Source organism: Chironomus tepperi, unplaced genomic scaffold, assembly GCF_022539635.2.
Source record: "Chironomus tepperi strain 1889 unplaced genomic scaffold, CSIRO-AGI_Ctep_v1 contig_376, whole genome shotgun sequence".
NCBI lineage: Eukaryota > Metazoa > Arthropoda > Insecta > Diptera > Chironomidae > Chironomus > Chironomus tepperi.
This window is the reverse complement of record NW_027226498.1, coordinates 4,690,510-4,712,198: the sequence shown is the minus strand read 5'-3', so window position 1 is coordinate 4,712,198 and position 21,689 is coordinate 4,690,510. Positions and strand designations below refer to the sequence as shown.

General features: G+C 30.1%; 1 protein-coding gene across 2 annotated transcripts; it reads left to right on the top strand.

The window, feature by feature from the left end:
• The first annotated feature begins 893 nt into the window (after positions 1-893).
• timeout (circadian regulator timeout) lies at positions 894-21,513 on the top strand. Of its 2 annotated transcripts, XM_070647818.1 has the most exons (10): positions 896-1,102; positions 1,164-1,493; positions 1,557-2,617; positions 3,110-3,293; positions 3,360-3,499; positions 3,577-3,758; positions 11,032-11,085; positions 11,163-11,277; positions 17,290-17,643; positions 19,506-21,512. In XM_070647818.1, the coding sequence occupies exons 1-10, from the start codon at positions 1,001-1,003 to the stop codon at positions 21,334-21,336; spliced, it is 4,353 nt and encodes a 1,450-aa protein (XP_070503919.1). In that variant the 5' UTR covers positions 896-1,000; the 3' UTR covers positions 21,337-21,512. The 2 variants fall into 2 exon arrangements, with proteins under 2 accessions (XP_070503917.1, XP_070503919.1); XM_070647816.1 differs by having other exon boundaries at positions 894-1,102; positions 3,110-3,499; positions 19,506-21,513.
• Positions 21,514-21,689: the final 176 nt, after the last annotated feature.

Here is a 21,689-nt window from a genome sequence, read left to right as displayed (position 1 = left end):
ACATTTAAAAAATATTGAAAAACACTGAAACTACTTTGATTTTGTTTACAAAAATTAAAATTGCTAATTATAAATTTAGGTATGTGTTAATTTGTATTTTTTGAGCGTCCGGCGCTGCATCAACTCGCTAAAGCTAGTGCCCGAACGAACCAACAAAACAAGTTTTTTTTATTTTTTGAATTTCACTAAAATTGTCAAATCGAGGGGCAAATTACTAAAAAACATCGAAATAATGTCGAAAAATTCTTCAAGTAATGGTCGTTATAAATAAAACGGTTGATTTATTTATAAAATTAATGGAAACATGACTAATTTAACACTAGAGTTTACGATCAAGTAATACACATCCTCGTACTCAAAATGAACATAGCAATCCCATTTTCCACTTAAAAATGTTCCAAAAAATGTGAGAATGTTCATGTTCATTTGCAAAAAGAAGATAGAAATGCTCGTAAATTATAAAACGATTAAAATTTTTTAATGTCTTTCCCTTCTCCTTCTCATTTTTCTCCTTTTTTTTTTTTTGCTAATGAGAGTAATTATAACATTAAAATTATTTAAATTTCATTTGTAAGTAGGAGAAAAATTTGTGAAAGAAGATTGTTGAAAAGTTCAAGATGATTTAATTTGATATCTCATTCTTTGCTTTTAAGATATCTATATTGCTAAAGAAGCTAAACGTCTAATTGGTGAAATATTTGCGAAATTTTAGCTGTGAAACTTTTTAAAATATGCTACATCTTCTTTATTTCTTAACAGTTGTATGAATTACAAAATTTTTCTCGCAAATTTAATATTTTTAAACGAAATTTTTTCAATATTATATCACATTTCATTAATTTTGCTTGTTCCTCCATGTGATCATGATCACTTAAGTTCAACGGTTTTTTTAAATTTAAATGTGATCAGTTATTGGCGGGAAAAAAATTCCTACGCCTTGATCAACAAATTATTGATCATTTTTATAAAAATTAATTTTTGTGGAAATAACATAATTAACATGTCGATTTTACTCGCTGATATTGATGCCACTTGTGCAAGTCTTGGATATAACGATGGAAGTAAATATTACATTGAAGATGATGCTTTACAGTCATTAAAAGTAAGTGATCAAAATATATTGAAGAAAAAATAATAAATTTCCTCTTTTCTGATAATTATAGCATTTGATATGGATTTTAAGACGTGACAATTTGGATACTCACGAATATAGACGATATATTGGTCATAAGAAAGTTATCCAAACAGATCTTTTGCCAATGTTGATTCATCATTGTAATCATTCGGAATTAGCTGATGTACTTCTTCGATTATTGGTGAATTTAACAAATCCTGCAATGCTGTTCTTCAGAAGTGACTTACCAAAGGACAATGCTGGCCGTAGAACTTATTTAGATCTCGTCGAAATATCGCATACATATAAAGAGGCATTTGCTAATTCAGCAGCCGTTTGGAAAACTCTAGGAAAAAGACTTCAAAAAATCATTGAAATTGTAAGTAAATTAAATTATATTCTTAATAACATTTAACACATTCCATTTTATTATATCACTTAGGATGCGGGTGAAAGATCAGAAGAACAAGCTTTAGTACTTGAACGAATATTAGTATTGACACGTAACGTACTACAAGTTCCTGCAAATCCACAGAATGAAAAGCGCGTCGATAACGACATTAGTGTTCACGATCAAATATTGTTAGCACTTCATGACTCGGGAATGCTTGAATTGATTCTTTACATACTAAGCTCAAAATACGAAAATCAATACTATCTTCATGCACTCGAAATCACGTATCTTATATTCCGTGAACAAAAAGTTGAAACATTAGCAGATTCATCGGTACAACGTTCAGAAGCTGAGAAGCTTGCCGATGAACAAGCATTGATAACAGCAAGAAAAATGGAAAAAGCAAAAGTACAACTACATTTACCGCCAGCACGACATTCACGTTTTGGCGGCACCTATGTTTATAAAAACATGAAATCAGTTTCTGATCGAGATCTCATTTGTCATCAGCCACTCGAAAGAGTTATTGAACAAGATTTGAGTCGTGATAAGAAAAAGATTAAGCCAAATTTTCGTCTCGCAAAGGACGAAGATAAATATGAGCGTCAAAGTGCTTTCTGTGTTCGATTAGTTTTACGTGAATTTTGTCTTGAAATATTGACAAAAGCATTCAATAATTTGATTCGACAAGTGCGACGTGTTCTGGAGCGTAATCATGTAAATAATGAGGGAAGTGGTCACGATCAATCATATTTATTATGGTCGATACGTTTTTTTCTTGAATTCAATCGGTTAAACGGCTTCAAACCTGATCTGGTTAGTGAAGCACTAAGTGTTGGAACTATACATTGGATATGCAATCAAATTCAAAATGACTCTGAAATGATTCAAACTGATAAAAGAAGAAAAATCAATTGGAATCGTCGTTTACAGCTGGGAATTCAGGCATATCGTGAGTTTCTACAAAGCTTACAAGTAATGGAATTGAATGAGGATGAGGAAGTTAAAGCACTCGTTTCGAAACTAAAGACTAATATTTTCTATGTCGTTGAATATCGTGAATTAATACTTCATTTGCTGTTGGGCTATAACGAAAATCATTTTACGAGGTAAATTATGCTGAAAATTATTTGCACGTTCCTATAATAAATGCTGAAAGTTAACATGGATACATTTCGTATGAAGAAACAGAAGTGAGAAGAGGTGACAAGTTGAGTGTGAAAGCCATTTCCTTTTTAAAATAATATGAAAGTCAGAATGTTTTTTTTTTTACATTTTGTTACCTTTTTTCTCTCTGTTCATGGTAATATGAACGATTTTTTGTAGAGAAGCAATTTTTCTGTATATCATAGAAGCTATGACGCATTTACTTTTGAGAATTTTCGATAAATAACAAAATCTAGTCTATCTCATTATATAAATTTCAAAAAATGTCCACATAATTCTCCATCTCAGATGAAATTACGGTAAATGGGAAATTTCTCTAGTGACGCACAACACGCATGTGAAATTAAAATCCAATTTTTTGCTCATTTCCTTCGCATTACAATATTTTGATATCCTTCATTATTCATACATGTCCGTATTATTTTTTTCCTCAGAATGTATCTCCGTGACCTTATTGACACGACAAACGTGTATATGAAAATGATGGAGAAATTCTGTCAAGGCAGTGTTGTGGTGCAAGCAAAAGTTAAGAAGGATAAGAAGAAAAAGAAAATGTCTACCAAAAATACTACGGAAAAGGTCACAAAGTCGAAAAAGCCTTCAAAAGAGGAAGTAATGGTGAGAAGGTTTGATAAGCTGTTGATGTGGGTTATTATATTATTTTTTTTTCTTCTCCCTAATAAGGAACGACTCGAAAACGAATGGGATTCAAAAATATCATCAAATGTTGCAGTAGTTCTTGGAAATGAAATAAATTTACCTGAAGATGAGCATCCAGAAGCACCATTTAATGCTGAATCTGAAATATCGGAAAATGAGCAGCGGTGAGAAAATTGCTGAAAAACATTGTAATTCATTTGTGACATCCAAAATATTATTTTTAATTTATCTACAATAACAGTGAAAATTGTAAACAGAAAATTCTTCATTTCCTTCGTGATGAAGATTTTGAACGTGCAGTTTTACTATTAAGAGCAGGACGTAAGATTTGGCCAGATGTTGAAATATTCGGACGGGAGGATGCACAACCGGAAGAGGAGCTTATGCTATTAAAGGAAATTTACATGATGAATCAAGAAGGCGGTAAGTGCTTAATGAAAAAAAGATGAATATACAAAGGAATTTTTAATTAATTTCCTTTTAAAAGATCAAAGTGAACGTTGCTTGAAGATAATAAGAAAGTTTAAATGAAGCTCTATAAACTCTTTACTTAGTTTAAGCGCATTAAAAATTACAACACTAAGTTTATTAAGTTTGTTACAATTGCTGACCAATGACCCAGTTGAATTTCTAACAACTGGAATTGTTCACTTCTCTCAAGTAAAATTTATTTGATTAATTGCGGAATGACGAACAATAATTGATATGGCTGATTGAATAATTTACATATTGATATACCCAAAACATTGAACGTATTAATAGGAATTCTTTAACTGACGTAGAATTTATTCTCAAATCTCGAGAAGATAGTATGAGATATTAGGGCTGTATTCATTAAGATCTCAATTCCAATGTTTCAAGGTTGATTCAATCATTAATGTAGGATTATAAAGCATATTTTGTAAATTCCCATAGCAGATTAATTAAATGTTAAACCAGATAAATTGTAATTATATCACAAAATATCTTATTGTCTTAAGGAAATTCCCAAAGTGGTAAGCAATGGCAGAGCCTTAAAAAGTTTATTAAATTCATTTTGTTTAATCACAAAAAGCTTAATATAATACAAATTTTGTTCGCCGTCTAGAGTTGTAAGCCCATGATGATAAAAATAGCAGATTATAATCTGTAAAATACGCTAGAGGACCGAGAAATGAGGAGAGAATAAGCACATTCCGGTCGGAAATAATTTTAAACTCCCTTTCTCTGGTGCTCTTCTTTTTAATTAAGATATTATTAATCCAATTATAATGCATCAAAAAATGGCGCAAGATTATTAAAGCAAGATCCGCTTTTCGTCATCAGTTTTGAATGAGCTAAGGAATAATTTTTTTTAGAGAATATGTATTACGTGCCATAAGATTTTTTTTACTGATAATCAAACCCGAACAGAACAAGTCGGTCAATCGATCCAAAATTCGGCAACAGGCTGGCTTGTCTCAGACATGGTGTCGGACTTAGGCCGAATTTAGCACGACGTCAGAGTCACGTCGACCTGAGGTAGGATTTTGATGGAGCAATCGGTTTGTGCTGTTCGGGAAAAAGCTACAATCGCTAATAAGAAAAAGAATGAAAATATTTCGATAATGAAAATATAAAATGTAGGGAAAAATTTTCATCATTGACGAGTTTCAATCCTTAAAATAGCCAATTTTCATTATTCGTACAATCACATTCAATGTGGAAAAGGAAAAAAATAGGGATGGAAAAAAGTTTAAGGCATTATCCTCAATGTTTCATTATGTAGAGGAAGTTCTTTTCAATGACGGTGAAAATGCCTTTTTTCTGCTAATGCAGCATAACAGAGTTGTTGATTTGCTTAAGGATTAGTAAATGTGTAATAATTAGAATATTTAATAATTAGAAGATATACAATTAAAGGAAGAAATAGCTCTGCTAAAACAAGTGTCCGTGACAGGCACAGACAACAGATTTGTCACAGTTTTTGCTTGCGAACACGCATTGTTTTTGACAGACAGTGCCTTTTAACAGGCAACTGACAGATTGCAACTCTTAAATCACTTAAGTCGAATGAAGAATTTGCTGCTTAGCCTAACATTTAACTCGCACATATATTATGTCAAATCTCAGAAAGCAACACTGCACAACAGAAGCATTCGAAATGAATTTTCATTGAAGTACAAAAGTTTAATTTTTTTTCGTCCTCTATATACAACTTTCTCATTCAACTCGACTCTTATTTTCTCAATCATTTCCTGTGCAGCACAATAAATGTTGAGAGAATAATTTTTTTAAGCAGAGAAAGTTTCAGTTCTATACGATTTTGAAGAGCTTGCAGTTTTTTGCATTCTCTTCCTCATGTTGGACTTTAGAACTTAAAGAGAAATTAATTTTTTTTTGCCTTAACGGAAAGAAAAGATTTTCCGCTTATTTTCTAAAAATTTCATGTCATCTTATTATATCTCTTGACTCTCAACATTCGGTGGATATAAAAATGAAAAAATATAAAGTGGAGCGAGGAGAAAAGTCTCAGGCGAATCTAATTGAATCTAAGCCATGTGCAAAAGACATATAGAAAAGTGAATTAAGAAACTTTAAGACATGCAATGAATGCAAGACTTCAATGTGTATACTTTTATGAGAGTTCTTTCTATCTGTAGCAACAATTTTCTAATGCACGAGTCACACAAATTTTCGTTAATTATTTTAACTTTTTAATTGCTAAAAATTTTCCACTTTTATAATATAAGAGTACGATAAGAATTCAGTTGAATTGCTGCAAAATTGGATAGAAGACGCATTGGTTTGGGAAAACTTTATATTAAATTTTACTGCTCTTGGTTAAATTAAATTAAATTTATTGACTTGTGGTTAATGTATTCATCGACTATGATTCTTCATTAGTTTACAATTTATTGTTCTGTCAATTGTTATCTCGATGTTTTTCCAAATTTTAAATATATGTAATTTTCTTTCCTAATTACATATTAGCAGAGGCGTAGTCAGAAATTTTTCGGGATGGGGGCTCATAAATGTTAAAGTGATTTCTTTGATGGCTGTGAATGGCGTTTTCACTTCATAAGATTCGAAAAAGGACAACTGAAAAGTTTCTTCTGACTAGTCTCGATCTCCGTTGATCGTAGGATCGGTATTTAAATAATTAGGTTCCGATATTCTAAATCATTCTGCCGCCGAGCCACTTCGACTCACTGGAATAAAATATATTAAGATTTATTTATGACCGATCATTAGCAAGGCCACAAAATTGTTAACTGAAAAAAAATATGAGTCTTCTCCTGACTTCACCTCTGGTAGTAAGAATCAACCTGGTTACAACGTAGCCATAGAGATTTAATATTTTGTTTTTGTCAAAAATTTTATTTACTATAGATTACTAAGAATTTTTCATCAGCAATTATCTCTACTCCGATTCGTATAAACACTTGAAACTTTTTGTATTTTGCTTAATTAGATTCTTCATACTAAATTTACCTCTAAAATCCAAAACATCTTAAAAACTACAAATTCCATTGTCAGAAAATGTGCTAGAAAAATATGCCTTTGTCTGCTTCAATATATTTTATTATGTTGGTTTAAAGAAGTTTATTAATGGGGTAACATACTTATACTCATTTTGTAAAATGGTGTAATAAAATAATTGCTGGAAGGGATTTAAATGGTATAAAAAGGGTTGCAAAATTACTTTCAAGAACTTTAAACTATTTTACATGATTCTCGTCTATTCAAGATTTTAATGACAAGCACTTTCATGTTTGGATTTTCCTTTTCTATGACTTGAAAAGAAAATTTTCTAGTGTCACTTAAAAAGCATACATATGTGAGATTTTGTAGTATAAACCACAATGTTAGAAAGCCACAAAATTCATTCCCCTCGTCTCCTTTCCGTACATGCACACACATCTGTTTCATTTCCTTCAATTTAATCAGAGAATGAGGGAATATTTTTGCCTCTTATAAGCAAACTTTAAACTTTTTTTTGTATTTTTCTAAAATAAAAAATTTAGCTTTTAGTTTATTTTGATGAGAAAAGGAAGAATTTTTATGTCTGGGTTGGAATATTTGAAACAATTTAGTTTATTTTTATTTAATTAACAAATTGACAAATGTGTGCTGCAATGTCATTTCTTGTTTACTTACTGCGCTAGCCGTATAGATCAATTGTGATCTATAACCTCCCTCTGATGGCACCTAAAGCTGGCTCTATCGCTGGCTTCAATCTGTCAATTTTCAATAACAACGAGCTCTCTTACCCTCTACAAAGTCGGGTCATGCAATGTTATTGTGTGACATTTAACTTCAAGTATCGTTTATTTTTTAGGCATCAATCTTTAAAGACTAACTAAAATTTCAACCCTGATTTTATCCTACAAAAAATCATATCAAAATTTTTTTAATTTATCTTTCATGCACAACTCTCGATCTAACTATAAAAAAAATTCTTGGTGCTTGAGTGGAAAATTGCATTTAATGAAATTGGTTTCCATGACTTATACACATTTTATGCTTTCTGATGATGATGTTGCAAGCGGGAACATAAAAGAGAGATTCAATTTTTTTTAAAGGAACAAAATTGTTCCAGTTTTTAGTATATTTGTTGCTATGAATACAAAATATTTTATAATGTCTGAAACACCATACAGAAATGAAATTTGTGCTTGGTTGATGAAACCCATTTTCGTTATTAAAATGCCTTGTTTATTCAATTTTATTTACATTTTGTTGGCTTAACTCATCATCATCAACAGCATGAAACATCCTTGGAATGAGTTCGGAGAATTTCATGCTTTCAAATGCTTATGTAAATATAGGATAAAAAAATATTTTTAATATACATGATGGATGTGTAGGATGAGAAGACTAATTTTCATTAATTGTAAAATATTAAGATGTAACTGGACTAGAACAATATATATTTCGATATATTGAATCTATTGAGCAAAATTATTACAGCTTTGTAACCATCATTTCATGAAAAGTCAATAATCATTTGCTGCATACATCCCTGCCTTCTTATGTCCTGGAAATTTATGCCAGAAAAATTTCATATCTAATTCCGTTTTCCTTTTATCATCATAACAGTAGAAATGGTAATTAAATATATGTTCGTCCATTACGTGTAACTTTATGTCGTCTCTCGTTCCATCGTCTTTGTCCATATTTGACTTTCTGTTGGGTACTGATTTAATAACATGATGAAGCCAACTTAGAATATCACTATAACATGATTCGATAGACTGAACTCTACATAACAACAGAATTATTCATTTGCATACATTGGGTTTCGTTATAATATTTACTTAAATTTTGATTTACACATTGCATGGTGTACAATATTATGATCTGATTTAATTAAGGCTTCTATTTTACATTGTATATATGATGCTTTAAATATTTGCGATAATAGAGACAAATTGTGTCTGTGTACATTTAGTTTTAGCATGTAAATATTTTATTTACTTATTATTTTCAGTTAAATTTTAATGTCTACGACTTGTGATAAAAGTTTATGAAAATGTTATATCATATGTTGTTAGAGATTGCTTAATTTTAATTTGGGGGATAAAATGTTGACATTTGAGCAAGACTCAAAGATGAGTCGAATTTCGTATGAATAATCCGAATCGACTCGAAACAAAATTTAAGTCAATTTCGAGCTCGTATTGACTCGACTTCCGAAACAAAAATCTTCGTAAATTCTTTAAAATCACTTCAATCATTCAAAAATAATTCAGTTCTGAATTTTTATAACCTCTAATCTCAGTATTTATTTAGGGTTCGACCAAGAACTGCAAGCCAAACAAGAATCTTCTATGCAAAATAAGCTTTTGAATAGTTTGTACGGAAATAATTCATTTCATGTCATGCTTTAATTGTATCGAAAATGTGTTGCTTATTATAAATTACATAATTTTGTGTAATGAATCGAAATTATCAATCGTTGCTCTCTGAATAATAATAGGAACATTAATTATGAACTGCAATCAAAGTCTTTGTTGATAAATGTGTTCATACTTGGATGTGTCTAGCTTAAATCAAAATGTAAACTTATTAAAATAAGATATTTAGTAGAATGAGAAACTTTTGAGCATGTTAACAAGTTCATTTAAAAGATTTTGAATAAATTTTCTCGCGAATATTTATGCATGAAAAAAAGTTCGATTCATGAATATGAAAAAGCTATATTTCCCACGAATATTAAAGGATATTGAAGTGTTGTTTCAGCAAAACCTCAAAAAATTTGATTTTTTTTTTCAGTACAGACAAAAAGTTTATGTTTCATTAAAATATTCATAAGCCTATCCTTCATAAAAAAAATTCCATTTAAGCTTTTTTTTCTCTCATAAAACATAATCCCATAATTCTATTCATATTTTATATATAGATACATATTAAAGTAACTTAGTTTTAATACTCGTAAATTAGAATAAAACTCATAGTCATCGTAATCTATCTATATCCATACAGTTATTGTATACAGCTTTATCCTATTTTTTCACACGTTAATGCTTTTTTTAATTAATATAAAACAAAAGCGATATACACATTGGGTATTCATTCATATATGAATATGTATGTGTGTCTATACTCTGATAGGTGTTTGTTGATGTAATTTTAATAAAAAGCAAATAAGTGATGAGAAAAGAGAGTTCTATTCATAAAACCTTTAATCCTCTTTTAGGTCAGTGAAATAAAAAAAAGAGTACATAAACTCACTTTAGTGCTCTCCACATCCAAATACATGTACGAATGGAAAAAGCTGTTTTCCACCAAAACGAGCACAAAATAATCGTAAAGTTTAATTTTCTATAGCCCGAGTGACTCACAATTTTCCCGTTTATCAGCACTTTTATACTCTTTCCTCCTCCCAGATTCCTTTTCTATCTCTTCGTATCATGTATGCATGCACATTTCCAATTTCCGGAGCTCACTCTATGCATGCATACATACTTTAAAAAAGTTCTCCTCGGTGTAGTTTTTTTTTACCACAATTTAAAAGTTTTATTTTTTTCTCGTTTTGTGTTTAAGAAAAAAATTGAAAATTCTCTTCTTTTGGTCTGTGGAAAGTTTCTAAAATTATTAAAGCTTCTCGTATTTAGTATGCATTTTAATTTAGATTATATTTTGTGCTGTCTTTACGCTTTTATAGGGGTTTAAAAATTAGAAGAAAATTATTTAAAAACTTCCTCCTTTAAGGAGAGTTTACTTATTAAGTTCAAGAATTTATTTTTAAGGATTGGAAGGATTTCGTAAAAAAGTTCGTAATTCTGTAACGTAATACGTGATCGGTCCCTTAGCTAAATTAGTTGACCATGTAAATTATGTTGTATAAATATTTAAATTTATTATTCAATTCCTTTCTCTCTTTGAATATTTAACCTCTGATTATAAATAATTCTCACATTTATAATGTAAAAATTTAATCAATTGATAAAAAGTGTCTTATTTAACATTGTTGCATTTAAAATGTTGCTACAACGCTCAAATTGAGTAAACATAACAAGAATACCATTCTCATTTATTATTACAAATTTTAATAATCTGTTTTAAATTGATTCAAAAACGAGTTTCCATTTTTTATAAGACATCGGCATTGAGATAATTAGGAACATTTAAATAATTGAATATGAATATTTTTCATTTCCGTTATCAGCAAAAATTATCGATAAATTTATTAGATTTAAATTTACTAAAATATATTTCATTTATTTTACAGATAATGATAATGTCGATGATTTTTGGAAGGAATTTGATGGGTCAGAATCTGAAGGTAATTAGGCTGAAAGAAACAATTTTGCTTGATTTCACTAATAATGTAAATTATGAATATTTTATTTTTAACCCAAGATAATGATGCTGAAGGAGATGAGAATGAAGAAAATAACGATGAGACTGATGAAGAGGAAGAAGAGGAAACTGAACTGAAAGAAATCGTTATGAAATTTTCGGATATCGAAAAACGGTAAGAGCAATTAAATTGTTTAATATTATTTTAAGGAGAGCTCGAAGTTGACTCGAATTTTCTTTTGAATCGAGTCGATTTAAATCGACTTTTTCATACAAAATCCGAACCGACTTCGAGCTTTGTTCTAAAGTTTGGATAAATTTTGTCGAAAAATTGATCACGCAGGTGACAAATATTCACATTATTATCACATTAACTGAACTAGAACAAGTGACAATAATTGTTAATTATTATTTCACATACTTAAGAAAATTAGTAAATAGTCACAGTTATGCCTAATTTCTTAATTAAATTGATGCTATGAAAGTTGTTCCTTTTTTATGTCCTCATCATTAGATACATCAATAATTTTAGCTCATTAATAAAAAATGGCTAATGCTGAAAATGAAAAAAAAGCTTTTAGCGACAGATGTTTCTTGTCTCACTTTCAATTCTATTGAGACGTCTCATTCTTTTCAATTTTAACTGAAGACTTATTCACCTATTAAATCTTTAGAATCCTCCCTTTGCTGTTCATCCGTTATAATTGTAATCATGAGGGGGCTTAAAGTGCCGACGCTTGTTGCGCGATTATATAAATTTGCTATGCCGCATTATTGTGTGTTGTGTCTGGGTAGCGAAGCTCTTACCTTACGAATGGGAAAAAAGAGAAAAATGTATTTCGCACTCGGTGTAGTAGTAAGAAAATATTTGCAAACGAAAACACATTTAAAGCTAATAATCCTTAGGACCGACTTGAAAAATGTTTGTAAAGGCCACAGGTATTCAAAAGAGATTTTTGTGATCCACATAGAGAGCAAAGATAGCTAATTTTCTCTTTTTCGTCCAATCTACCTTTCGGTTTAGTAAATTTTATGAGATTTTTTCTGTCGAGATTATGGTTTTTCAGGAATTTTGTTCCATAATATTTAATCTTGTTCAGGATTTTTGTTATTTCTCTCTACATTTACTGGTCAAATACATTGGTTTATTTTTCAAAGGAAAAAATCTACAATCTCGGATATAATTATATTCTGTATCATAAATTTCAATATTTAAACAGACAAAAGTATGAGGAAATTTTATTCGCTTCTCTTTCCAATTGCCGTCTGTTGGAATGTAATTTTTGTCATTATAATGATGAATAATGTTTAATTAAATTGCTTTTGTTATGTAAACTTTACATAGTAAAGTTTAGATTTTTAAACATGCTTTAAAACTTCAAAGCACTTTTTAAAGTAAAGTTCATCCTGTTCACTAAACTCTAAATCACTTTCAGCATATGATTACATCGATTTTAATAGCCGAAACTGTAGTTAATAATTGAACGATCCTTCACGTATTATTAAATAATTTTGAAGTATTTCTCATCATATTCGGCGTCTAAATCCAAGTTCTAAATTAATAAAGAGAGTTTTTAGACAGAGATCATATGCTAGCAACCCTAGATACATACACTTCTTCTTAAAAAATTTATTGAAAAGCTTTCAAAATAGATAAGAGATTATCGAAAATCCTCATCCAATCTGAATCAATTTAATTCCAATAAAGCTTAAAGTAATCCTGTGTCATAATGACATCGAAATAAGCTCAAAATGTTACTTTAATACGCTCATCGTATAGAGCTTTTTTATAGTAAATATAGTAAAAAAAGATTCTTTACTTTGTATATCTCAATGCATTCCAATTTAAAATCCAATAAAAACAAGAAAGATTTCTTTTATTCTCAGAAGAGCAAAAATGAGAGTAGCGCCGCATTTAAAGAATGAAAAGAAGAAAAAGGGAAGCATACAAAATTAAATATTAACGAGAAATAATTAAAATAAATTTTCTTTTCCTTTTGTAAACGACGATGCCTTAAAACGTGAGTCAAGTGTAGAAACAGAATGAAGAAAATTCACTCAACTGTTAAGAAATTTTTCTTGCTTTATTCCATTTCTCTTCTTATATTCTACATTTTTCTTTGAGTCAGTGTAAACGACGTAACGAGGAAAGTGAAAAACAACAATTTGTGCTGTCGATTAGGAGCACCTTTTATTTAATGTTTTACGTCCCTCTACCTGTGGGGCTGTTTCGTCCACATTCCATTATTATTTTTCTTTTTCATTCCTTTCTTTTCTCAATTTTTAAGAAGGAGAAAATGATAGTATCATCATAATAATTTATTTAAACTGCTTGTTCGCCTGCATTATTATTTCTCTTGTTCCATTTTCTGTGACTTTTTTTTACCGTGACAAAAAAAATCATCCATTCTTACATGAATATTACTCCGCATTATTCTTAAAACGGCTTCTTTGAGCAACTTCCGTTGACTTTATTAGCGATTAAGATAGTATAGATACTGAGAAAAAAGCTCGACTATATTATATTATAGTGAATAACATCCGTCGTTTAAAAAGCATAAAAACCGCACTTCACTTTACTCTTTCCTTCATAAAGCCTTTATTTCCATCTCACTGTATTGGAACGAATAGCATAAAATGAATGGTAAAAAAGTAAGAGAGGAATTGCGTTTTATGATTACGATTATCGTTCAATGATATCAGGTGGTGGTTGAAGCGGTTGAAGAGTCAATAATGAAGAAAATATCGATTCCAAAAGAGAATATAAAATTCTTTTAAAGGTAATTTTCTACTCTTCTTTCCATTTCGCGATTTCGTTCATGATTTATGAAGCAATTCGATAAATTTTTACCGGATATTGTTGCTTTATTGTTTCAGGAGATGAGCTTTATTTAGTGGCAGTTTGTCGTTAATGACCAACGATTTGTAGCAACCGCGGCTCTGTAAGATAGCTTATGAAGTGGAATAAATCTCTGAATAAACTAGATATCTATGACATATTTACGCTACAAATTAATAAACACTCAGTTGTGGTTATGCCTAAATTATGAATTTAACCTAAAATCCTTGTTATATTACACCAGTCTGCCGCAGCGCACAGGTTGCACACCACTGTGCTACATCATCATCGTCTTAACTTTCATCATTCCACAAACATCACTTTACTTTTACTCCTTCATTCTTTACTTTTCACCATTATTTCTGCTACATCTTAGGGTTGTATATTATAACAATCAATGGAAGATGAAAATGAAATTCTTTAATGATAAGACAACATGAAAAATGGCTGTTATAAGGTAGATGAGATATTGACGATATGATGTAAAATATGAGTAATATTTAACCAACTTTCCTGGGGCATCATTAAGATTGTTGTTCAAAACAATTTATCAGTAGAACTGCATCCGTCCATGCATAAGTCCAAGAGAAAACGAGATAGAATGAAAATAAAATAAATTCTTTCCGCATTTAAGCGAAAGTGAGTCAGTTAAGCGAAGAGAAAGGAGATGATGATAAATCATCATTATGAGTCACGAGGAAAAATTAATTAAAAATGTTGTTTAGTTATGTGAAGCGTTAAATTAATTAATTTATGATATCGGATGCAGGCTGTGGCCATAAGACTGATGATTTATTGTGGCTTGATTATGGCGATATAACAAATTTTTATATGGTACAATTTTTTTTTTTCTGAATGACTCTGACAGAGTCATAAAGTCACTTCTGTTTATGCTTAAATATATTTTTTTTTTCATGGCAGTTTACCTTGTATGAGAAAAATTTATATCACATTTTTATTATATTCAAAGAAAAATATTCTTATCGATTTAAAGCTTTTCTTTCGACTTTATTGAATTTTATTTTTTTCTGAGTTTTCAATTTTACGTCATTTTGATGAACATTTGGAGGTATAATAAAACTTTATGACAAATCATCAGATGATGAAATAAACGAGCAAAAAGAGATGAAAATCGGATTGAATTTGAAATAGAAAATGAAGCAAAAAAAACTTTATTTTTTTCTTAAAAGTTTCTTATAATCCGATAAAAAATATTTTTACGAAATGATGCAGCAGTTTGCACGAAAAACTTCATCACTAAACTTTCTTTTTTTCAATTACTTAAACTTCTCCATCATAAATTTGTTCTTTCTTCTTTTTTTTCTTCACTGACACTCGACTCTTCATCTCTTTATTAGCTTATTAACTCAATGCTTTTTGCAGGTTAACTGAGCAAAGGGGAAAATGTGGAATGAAAGAATTCCTCATAAGTACGGTAATTCAATTTATTCCATTCACCCACATTTGTTTGATATTCATTCACTTACATATCATTTCATCTTTGATAAAATCATTTTATGAAAAAATGAAGTTTTGCGAAAGAGCTATGGAAAGTTTTGCATTAACGAATGCAGGGGTAAAGGATAATTAGCAATCTTAAAGAAAATGAGAGATTTTTTTTTTTCAACATTTAAGGCAGAGCTCGAAGTTGACTCGAATTGTGGATGGAAAAGTTGACTCGACTTCAATTTCTGATTTAAAGTAAAAGTCTAAAGCTATCTAAAGCATTTTATCTCACTCAGGTAAAAAAATTTAGTATTATCCAATTATAATTACAGTTAGCCTGCAATATTCGGCTGTACTTTATAATCAGTCCCTACAATTATCTGAAAAACAGTTACCACAACACTGTAATCATATCCACAAAAATTTTCATTTCTTGCAATATTTCAATATCTAAAGAAATTCATATTTGCGATGAAAAGAGAAAAAAATCATGAATGTCGAGGTATTGAAATTTATTTTTTAAGTAACATTTTTTCCTCCATTCATGCAGCTTTAGCTGCTAAAGCGAAATCTTTTTTATGTTTGTCAGTTTATTAAATGTATGCAGCAAATTTAAAAAGAAGCGTAAATCGCCTTAAGCCATTGTTAGAGCTTTAAGGAATTTATGGAAGTTTTTCTTATTCTGGCACTTGCAGCATGTTGCAAAGAATAATTCTATGTGATGCATGTATGCATAGAAAGCTTGAAAAAAAAATGAAAGTCTTGGGAGCTGTTAAGAACTCATAAATTTTCTTCCTTTCTTCTTTTGCTCCTTCGCTTAGTTTTCGTATTATTCTTTTATTCCTGCTTACTTCATAAACTTGTTGGTTGGTTTGGCTGAATGGCTAAAATAATGGTGGTCGGAGAGTTTATGGATAAAAATATTTCTTCTGCTTATTTCCATTTATTTTGCTTCCTTTGCTTTTTTGGTGTAGAAAACGCGAAGGATCAACGTGAAAATGCAATTTTTATCCATCCTCTCTTATTTTGCTGCTTCATTGTATTAAAAACAACTATAGAAAGAAGTAATGTGAAGAATAACTGGTTGAATTTTATTAAAGCAGTTTTTGACTCTTTTGGAAGCGCATTTCCTGAATAAGGATGTAGAGGGTTTTGATGATCTCTATTTAATTTTTTTTTATTGTTACTTTAAAAGCTTACTGAAGTTTTAGATTCCATTGCAATCTTTTTGTCTAGAGAACAAGTAAACTATTCGATGTAAACCACAATTTTGTAACTATAATTCATAAAAATATTAATATTCAATTAAAAATTATGAGCCATGACAACATCAGTTTTAAAGTGAGCTAGACATCTCAGTTTTTTTCATCATCAAATAGTTTAATGGAATAAAAATGACGTAATAAAATCTTAAATAAATCCAACCAGCATTTATTAGGCAAATGTTATTAAATAAATCCTATAGCAACCGACAGAATAAAACCATAAACCCAACACTTGTTTGACATTAAAATGCATTAATAAAGCAAGAAAAAAAGAGGAGAGAACGAAGTTGGTGGGTAAACATAAAGAACATTTTTAAAGCGAATATTTAATTTTCCTCGTCTTCTTTATTACTGACAACAAAAGGAGAGGAGAAAGGGAACAGAAGAAGTAGTAGCCGGGGATAAAGAAGAGAATAAAAGAAAGCGGACTCGGTAGAAATTTTTAATAATTTATGCAGAATAATAAATTTCCATTACATCATCATGCAATAATGTTCCCAAACGTTCCGTTGTCGTTTGTTACGTTTTATGAATAACCGAGAATCTTTATTAAACACAAATTTAAATGCAAAAAAAGATAGTGTTAAGAATTTTTTATCAAAATATTTTAATTTATACATAAATTATTCTTTTACAGATTATTAAATCCAAAAGTTGTTCGTGCATGTACATGGGCACTTCAAAGTTGGGAAAAGATGAGTTATCGTGAAATCAAAAGTTCCGTTACAATCCTTCATCGAATCGCTGTAAATTTAAAGATGCCAATTATGCTAATGCACGCACAATTATTTCGCATCTTTCAACAAGTCTTTAATGTACCGAAAGATAATCGTTATGAAGAGTTGCGACGAATTGGAATTTATATAATTCGGCAATTTGTAAAATTAGTTCCACGTAATCCGAAGATATTTGCTGAGCTGTTATTCTTTAGTTCTCATCGTGAATGTCATGAAATTGAACATGGATATGACGAACCTTTTGGAGAGCACGAGTAAGTACTTTGATTTTATTTTATTGCATTATTCTGACTGCTATCTTCGGATATCTTTAGCTTTGTTTGAATTTACTATGACAACAAAATTTACTGTCGTTCTAACTAGTTAAATGCTTTGTATTTACCCTATTAATTTGATGTTTATCTGATTAACAGAATCATTGGAAGACTGATTAGATCTCCTTAATTAATTTTCAATCTGTTTGTCCAACCATTTATTAAACTGATTTTATGCTTGGTCAATTGACCTCTAATAACGATAATAACGAGGGGAGTGACTTTTTACGTCGACAGAATTTCTGCAGAACTTCTGCAGAACTTTTGCAGAATTTCTGCAGAACTTCTGCAGAACTTTTGCAGAATTTCTGCAGAACTTCTGCAGAATTTCTGAAGAAATTCTGTAGAAATTCTGCAGAATATTTTTCATAATTATCACGTTTTATCAAAAAAAAAAAGTTCGCTCATGCCAAGACTTGAACCCATGACCTCATGTTTCAATAACCTTAACACTAACCGTTTCGCCACCAAGACATATTATTTCATATTTGCATGATGGCAATTTTTCATATATATAGATATATAAATATTTCTTTGGTATAATTATTTTAATTATAATAAATATCAAGAAATTTTAATTTTTTTTTCACATAATTAAGGAATAGATTTTACGTAGATTTTCATTATTATTTCAGGAATTTTGTATGAAATTATATACTTCACAAAAGGGTATCTTATCAAAAATTTTGTATGAAATTATGTACTTCACAAGAGGATATTATTTCGTAAATCTTGTATGAGATTATATACTTCACAAGAGGATATTATATCAAAAAATTTTGTAAGAAATTATATACTTCACAAGAGGATATTATTTCGTAAATCTTGTATGAGATTATATACTTCACAAGAGGATATTATATCAAAAAATTTTGTATGAAATTATATACTTCACAAGAGCAAATTTTTAAGGTTTTAACTGTAATTTTTCCTTCTACAAAAATTCTTCTAGTGAAGTATATAATTTCATACAAAATTTCTGAAATAATAATGAAAATTTACGTAAAATCTATTCTTTAATTATGTGAAAAAAAATTAAAATTTCTTGATATTTATTACAATTAAAATAATTATACCAAAGAAATATTTATATATCTATATATATGAAAAATTGCCATCATGCAAATATGAAATAATATGTCTTGGTGGCGAAACGGTTAGTGTTAAGGTTATTGAAACATGAGGTCATGGGTTCAAATCTTGGCATTAGCGAACTTTTTTTTTTTTTGATAAAGTGTGAAAATTATGAAAAATATTCTTCAGAATTTCTGCAGAATTTCTTCAGAACTTCTGCAGAAATTCTGCAAAAGTTCTGCAGGAGTTCTGCAGAAATTCTGCAAAAGTTCTGCAGAAGTTCTGCAGAAATTCTGTCGACGTAAAAAGTCACAATCAATAACGAGCTAACAATTTGTTATTTTGTGAAATTGACTAAAAATAAACGGTTAATCTAAAAATGCGCAGATGAACATCATACAATATAATTTTAGTTCTACTTCAACTTGCCGCTTAATCTTCAGATTTCGATATAAATGCGATCCTTGTAATTATCCCCATGCTCATGCATTAAACTTTAAACCGAAATCATAAAAATCAAATGAAAATTATGGCACAGTAATACGTTTTAAACTTAGTTTCTCCGAGTTGAAAAATATCCCTGCTTGAATTTCCTTCTGAACTCTTTTTCTTCAACTTGCAAAATCACAAAGTTAATTATTTAGAATCCCAAATAGAAGCAAAAAAATGGTAATGAACAAAATTAATTCAATTTTCTTTTTCTCTTTTCTTTTCCTTTCAATCAACAGAGGCAAAAACCGAGGATGGTCTGAGGAACAAGAAGAAGAACTTCGACATTTATTCATGAGAAATCAAGAATCACCCGAAACAGATCAAGATGTAATTGACTGGATTGTTGAAAATATAAAGGAAAGAAATCGAACACGTCGTGGTGTTATAAAGAAACTAAAGGAACTTGGATTAATATTTAAAGCGCCAACAAAAAAATCAAATGCTGCAGCTGCAAATAAGAATCTTTTTATGAAAGACGAAGACAATAAGCTTCAAGAACTCTACGATGAGCATCGTTTGGATAAGCATTGTTTGGCAAAAATAATGGAAGTATTTAAAGGAAAGCGGAGCAAGAAGGCAATTGTCAAGAGAATGATACAATTGCATCTTATAGCTGACGAAACAGAAATTTTGCCACCCAAGAAAAGTCGTAAGAAGAATCATGAAGACGGTGACTCTGAAAGAAATTCAGAAAGTGATGAACGAAGCGAAAACAGTGAGAGTGACGACGACGATAATAATTCTCGTATCGGAAGAAATTCCGCACAATCAATGTCAGTTTCAAGAAGCAATTATCAAATTAGTCAACGTGATGTGACTAACTACAGAATTGAATTAGAAGAATCGTTGAAGGAGGCAATTGAATGGATAATTGAATCATTGAAAGAGGCAGTAGAGGATTTTGAAGAAGCTTCAGATGAATTAAGCGATGCAATTCCAATCGTACCATTTTCTGAGTCTCAAAAATTGGCATTAGATAATCCACAATTTCAAGGTCTTCTTCGGAGTATAAATTTAATTGAGCCACATGATACAGAAACATATTGGAAAATTCCAGCAAATATGTTACCCGATGATTTGCAAAAACGAGTACAATTGCTTGCTGGAGAAATTCCAACAATATCTCAACATGATACAGCCAAAAATAGTGACAGTGAGAATGATAATGATGACGATTCAGATTTATTCTCACGCCTACGTGCGCAACATAATGCATTGGTATATAATCAGAGTGACAATGAGGATGATCGTCCAAAACCGTCTGTTACCAACAAAAAGACGAAGAAATCACAACAAAAAGGAGCAAAATTAAATACAAAATTAATTAAAAAATTACATCCACAACTTTCTGTCGAGCATGGATCAACAATGCAATGGTTAGTAGAATTACTTGATGAGAAAATCGCTAACAAAGCCACTAAGTCCTCCTTAATTGATGAAATGTTAATTGTACCATCAACAAACGACCAAAAGGAATCACTCGAGGATGAAAATTTCCAGAAACTCTTAACAGCTTTGAGCTTCATTTCACCAAGTGGCAATGAAAGCCATTGGCAAATACCAGAATCATTAACAGTAAAAGAATTAAAAAAGCGAATGGAATTACTGAAAGTGAAAAATACTCAAAATGATTCTACAGACGAGTCAGATAGCGAGCAAATGATAATTAAAAGAAAGAAACCAAAAGCTACCAAAGAATCACAAGATGACGATGATTTTGGCATTAATACACAACAATTAAAAGAACGTCTTGCTGAATTAGAAAGCTCTTCAGATGATGACGATGATATGACTGACATGAACCAATCAACGAAACAACAGAATAAAAAGATAATAAATCGTCATATTCTCGATTCATCCGATGATGATCATGGCGGTGCTGATGATGATGAAATGACTAAGCAAATCATTAAGCCTAATGAAATAAAGGAGAAGAGAAAATCAGAAAAGCGCGAACGTTCACAATCACCAGATGAGAATGAAATGAATGCCAGCAATAATAATAGTAATAATAATCCAGTGAAAAAAATCCGTAGAATTATCGACAGTGATGATGATGATGAGTGAAATGGAAGGAAAGCCTTATAGGGGTTTTGCGTACTCATTTTTTTCTTTTGATTAGTAATTTTATTGATGTTTGATATAAGAAAGAATAAAGCAAATAAATTTAAGAGAAAATCACAAGAAAATCATGTTTATACAGGTACGCGAATTTTCAATCAATAAAGTATTCTCTTATTGAGTAGAATAAGACAAATTTCAAATAATGACTTGTATTGAGAGCAATTTTCATTTAACCATTTGTTCACTTAAATGTACTTTGCATGATATGAAGGAATATAAATCAATTATCACTTATAAAACTTTCATATTCAATCAGTTTCCTGAGCGCAATTGAATCAGCTATTTTATCTATCAAT

What these genes read in the sequence shown, in the direction of transcription:
- timeout (XM_070647816.1), top strand. Translation starts at nt 1,001, where the DNA reads ATGTCGATTTTACTCGCTGATATTGATGCCACTTGTGCAAGTCTTGGA. An exon ending in ATGCTTTACAGTCATTAAAA is followed by an intron (nt 1,103 to 1,163) that starts GTAAGTGATCAA and finishes TGATAATTATAG; the next exon opens with CATTTGATATGGATTTTAAG. An exon ending in CATGATGAATCAAGAAGGCG is followed by an intron (nt 3,759 to 11,031) that starts GTAAGTGCTTAA and finishes TTTATTTTACAG; the next exon opens with ATAATGATAATGTCGATGAT.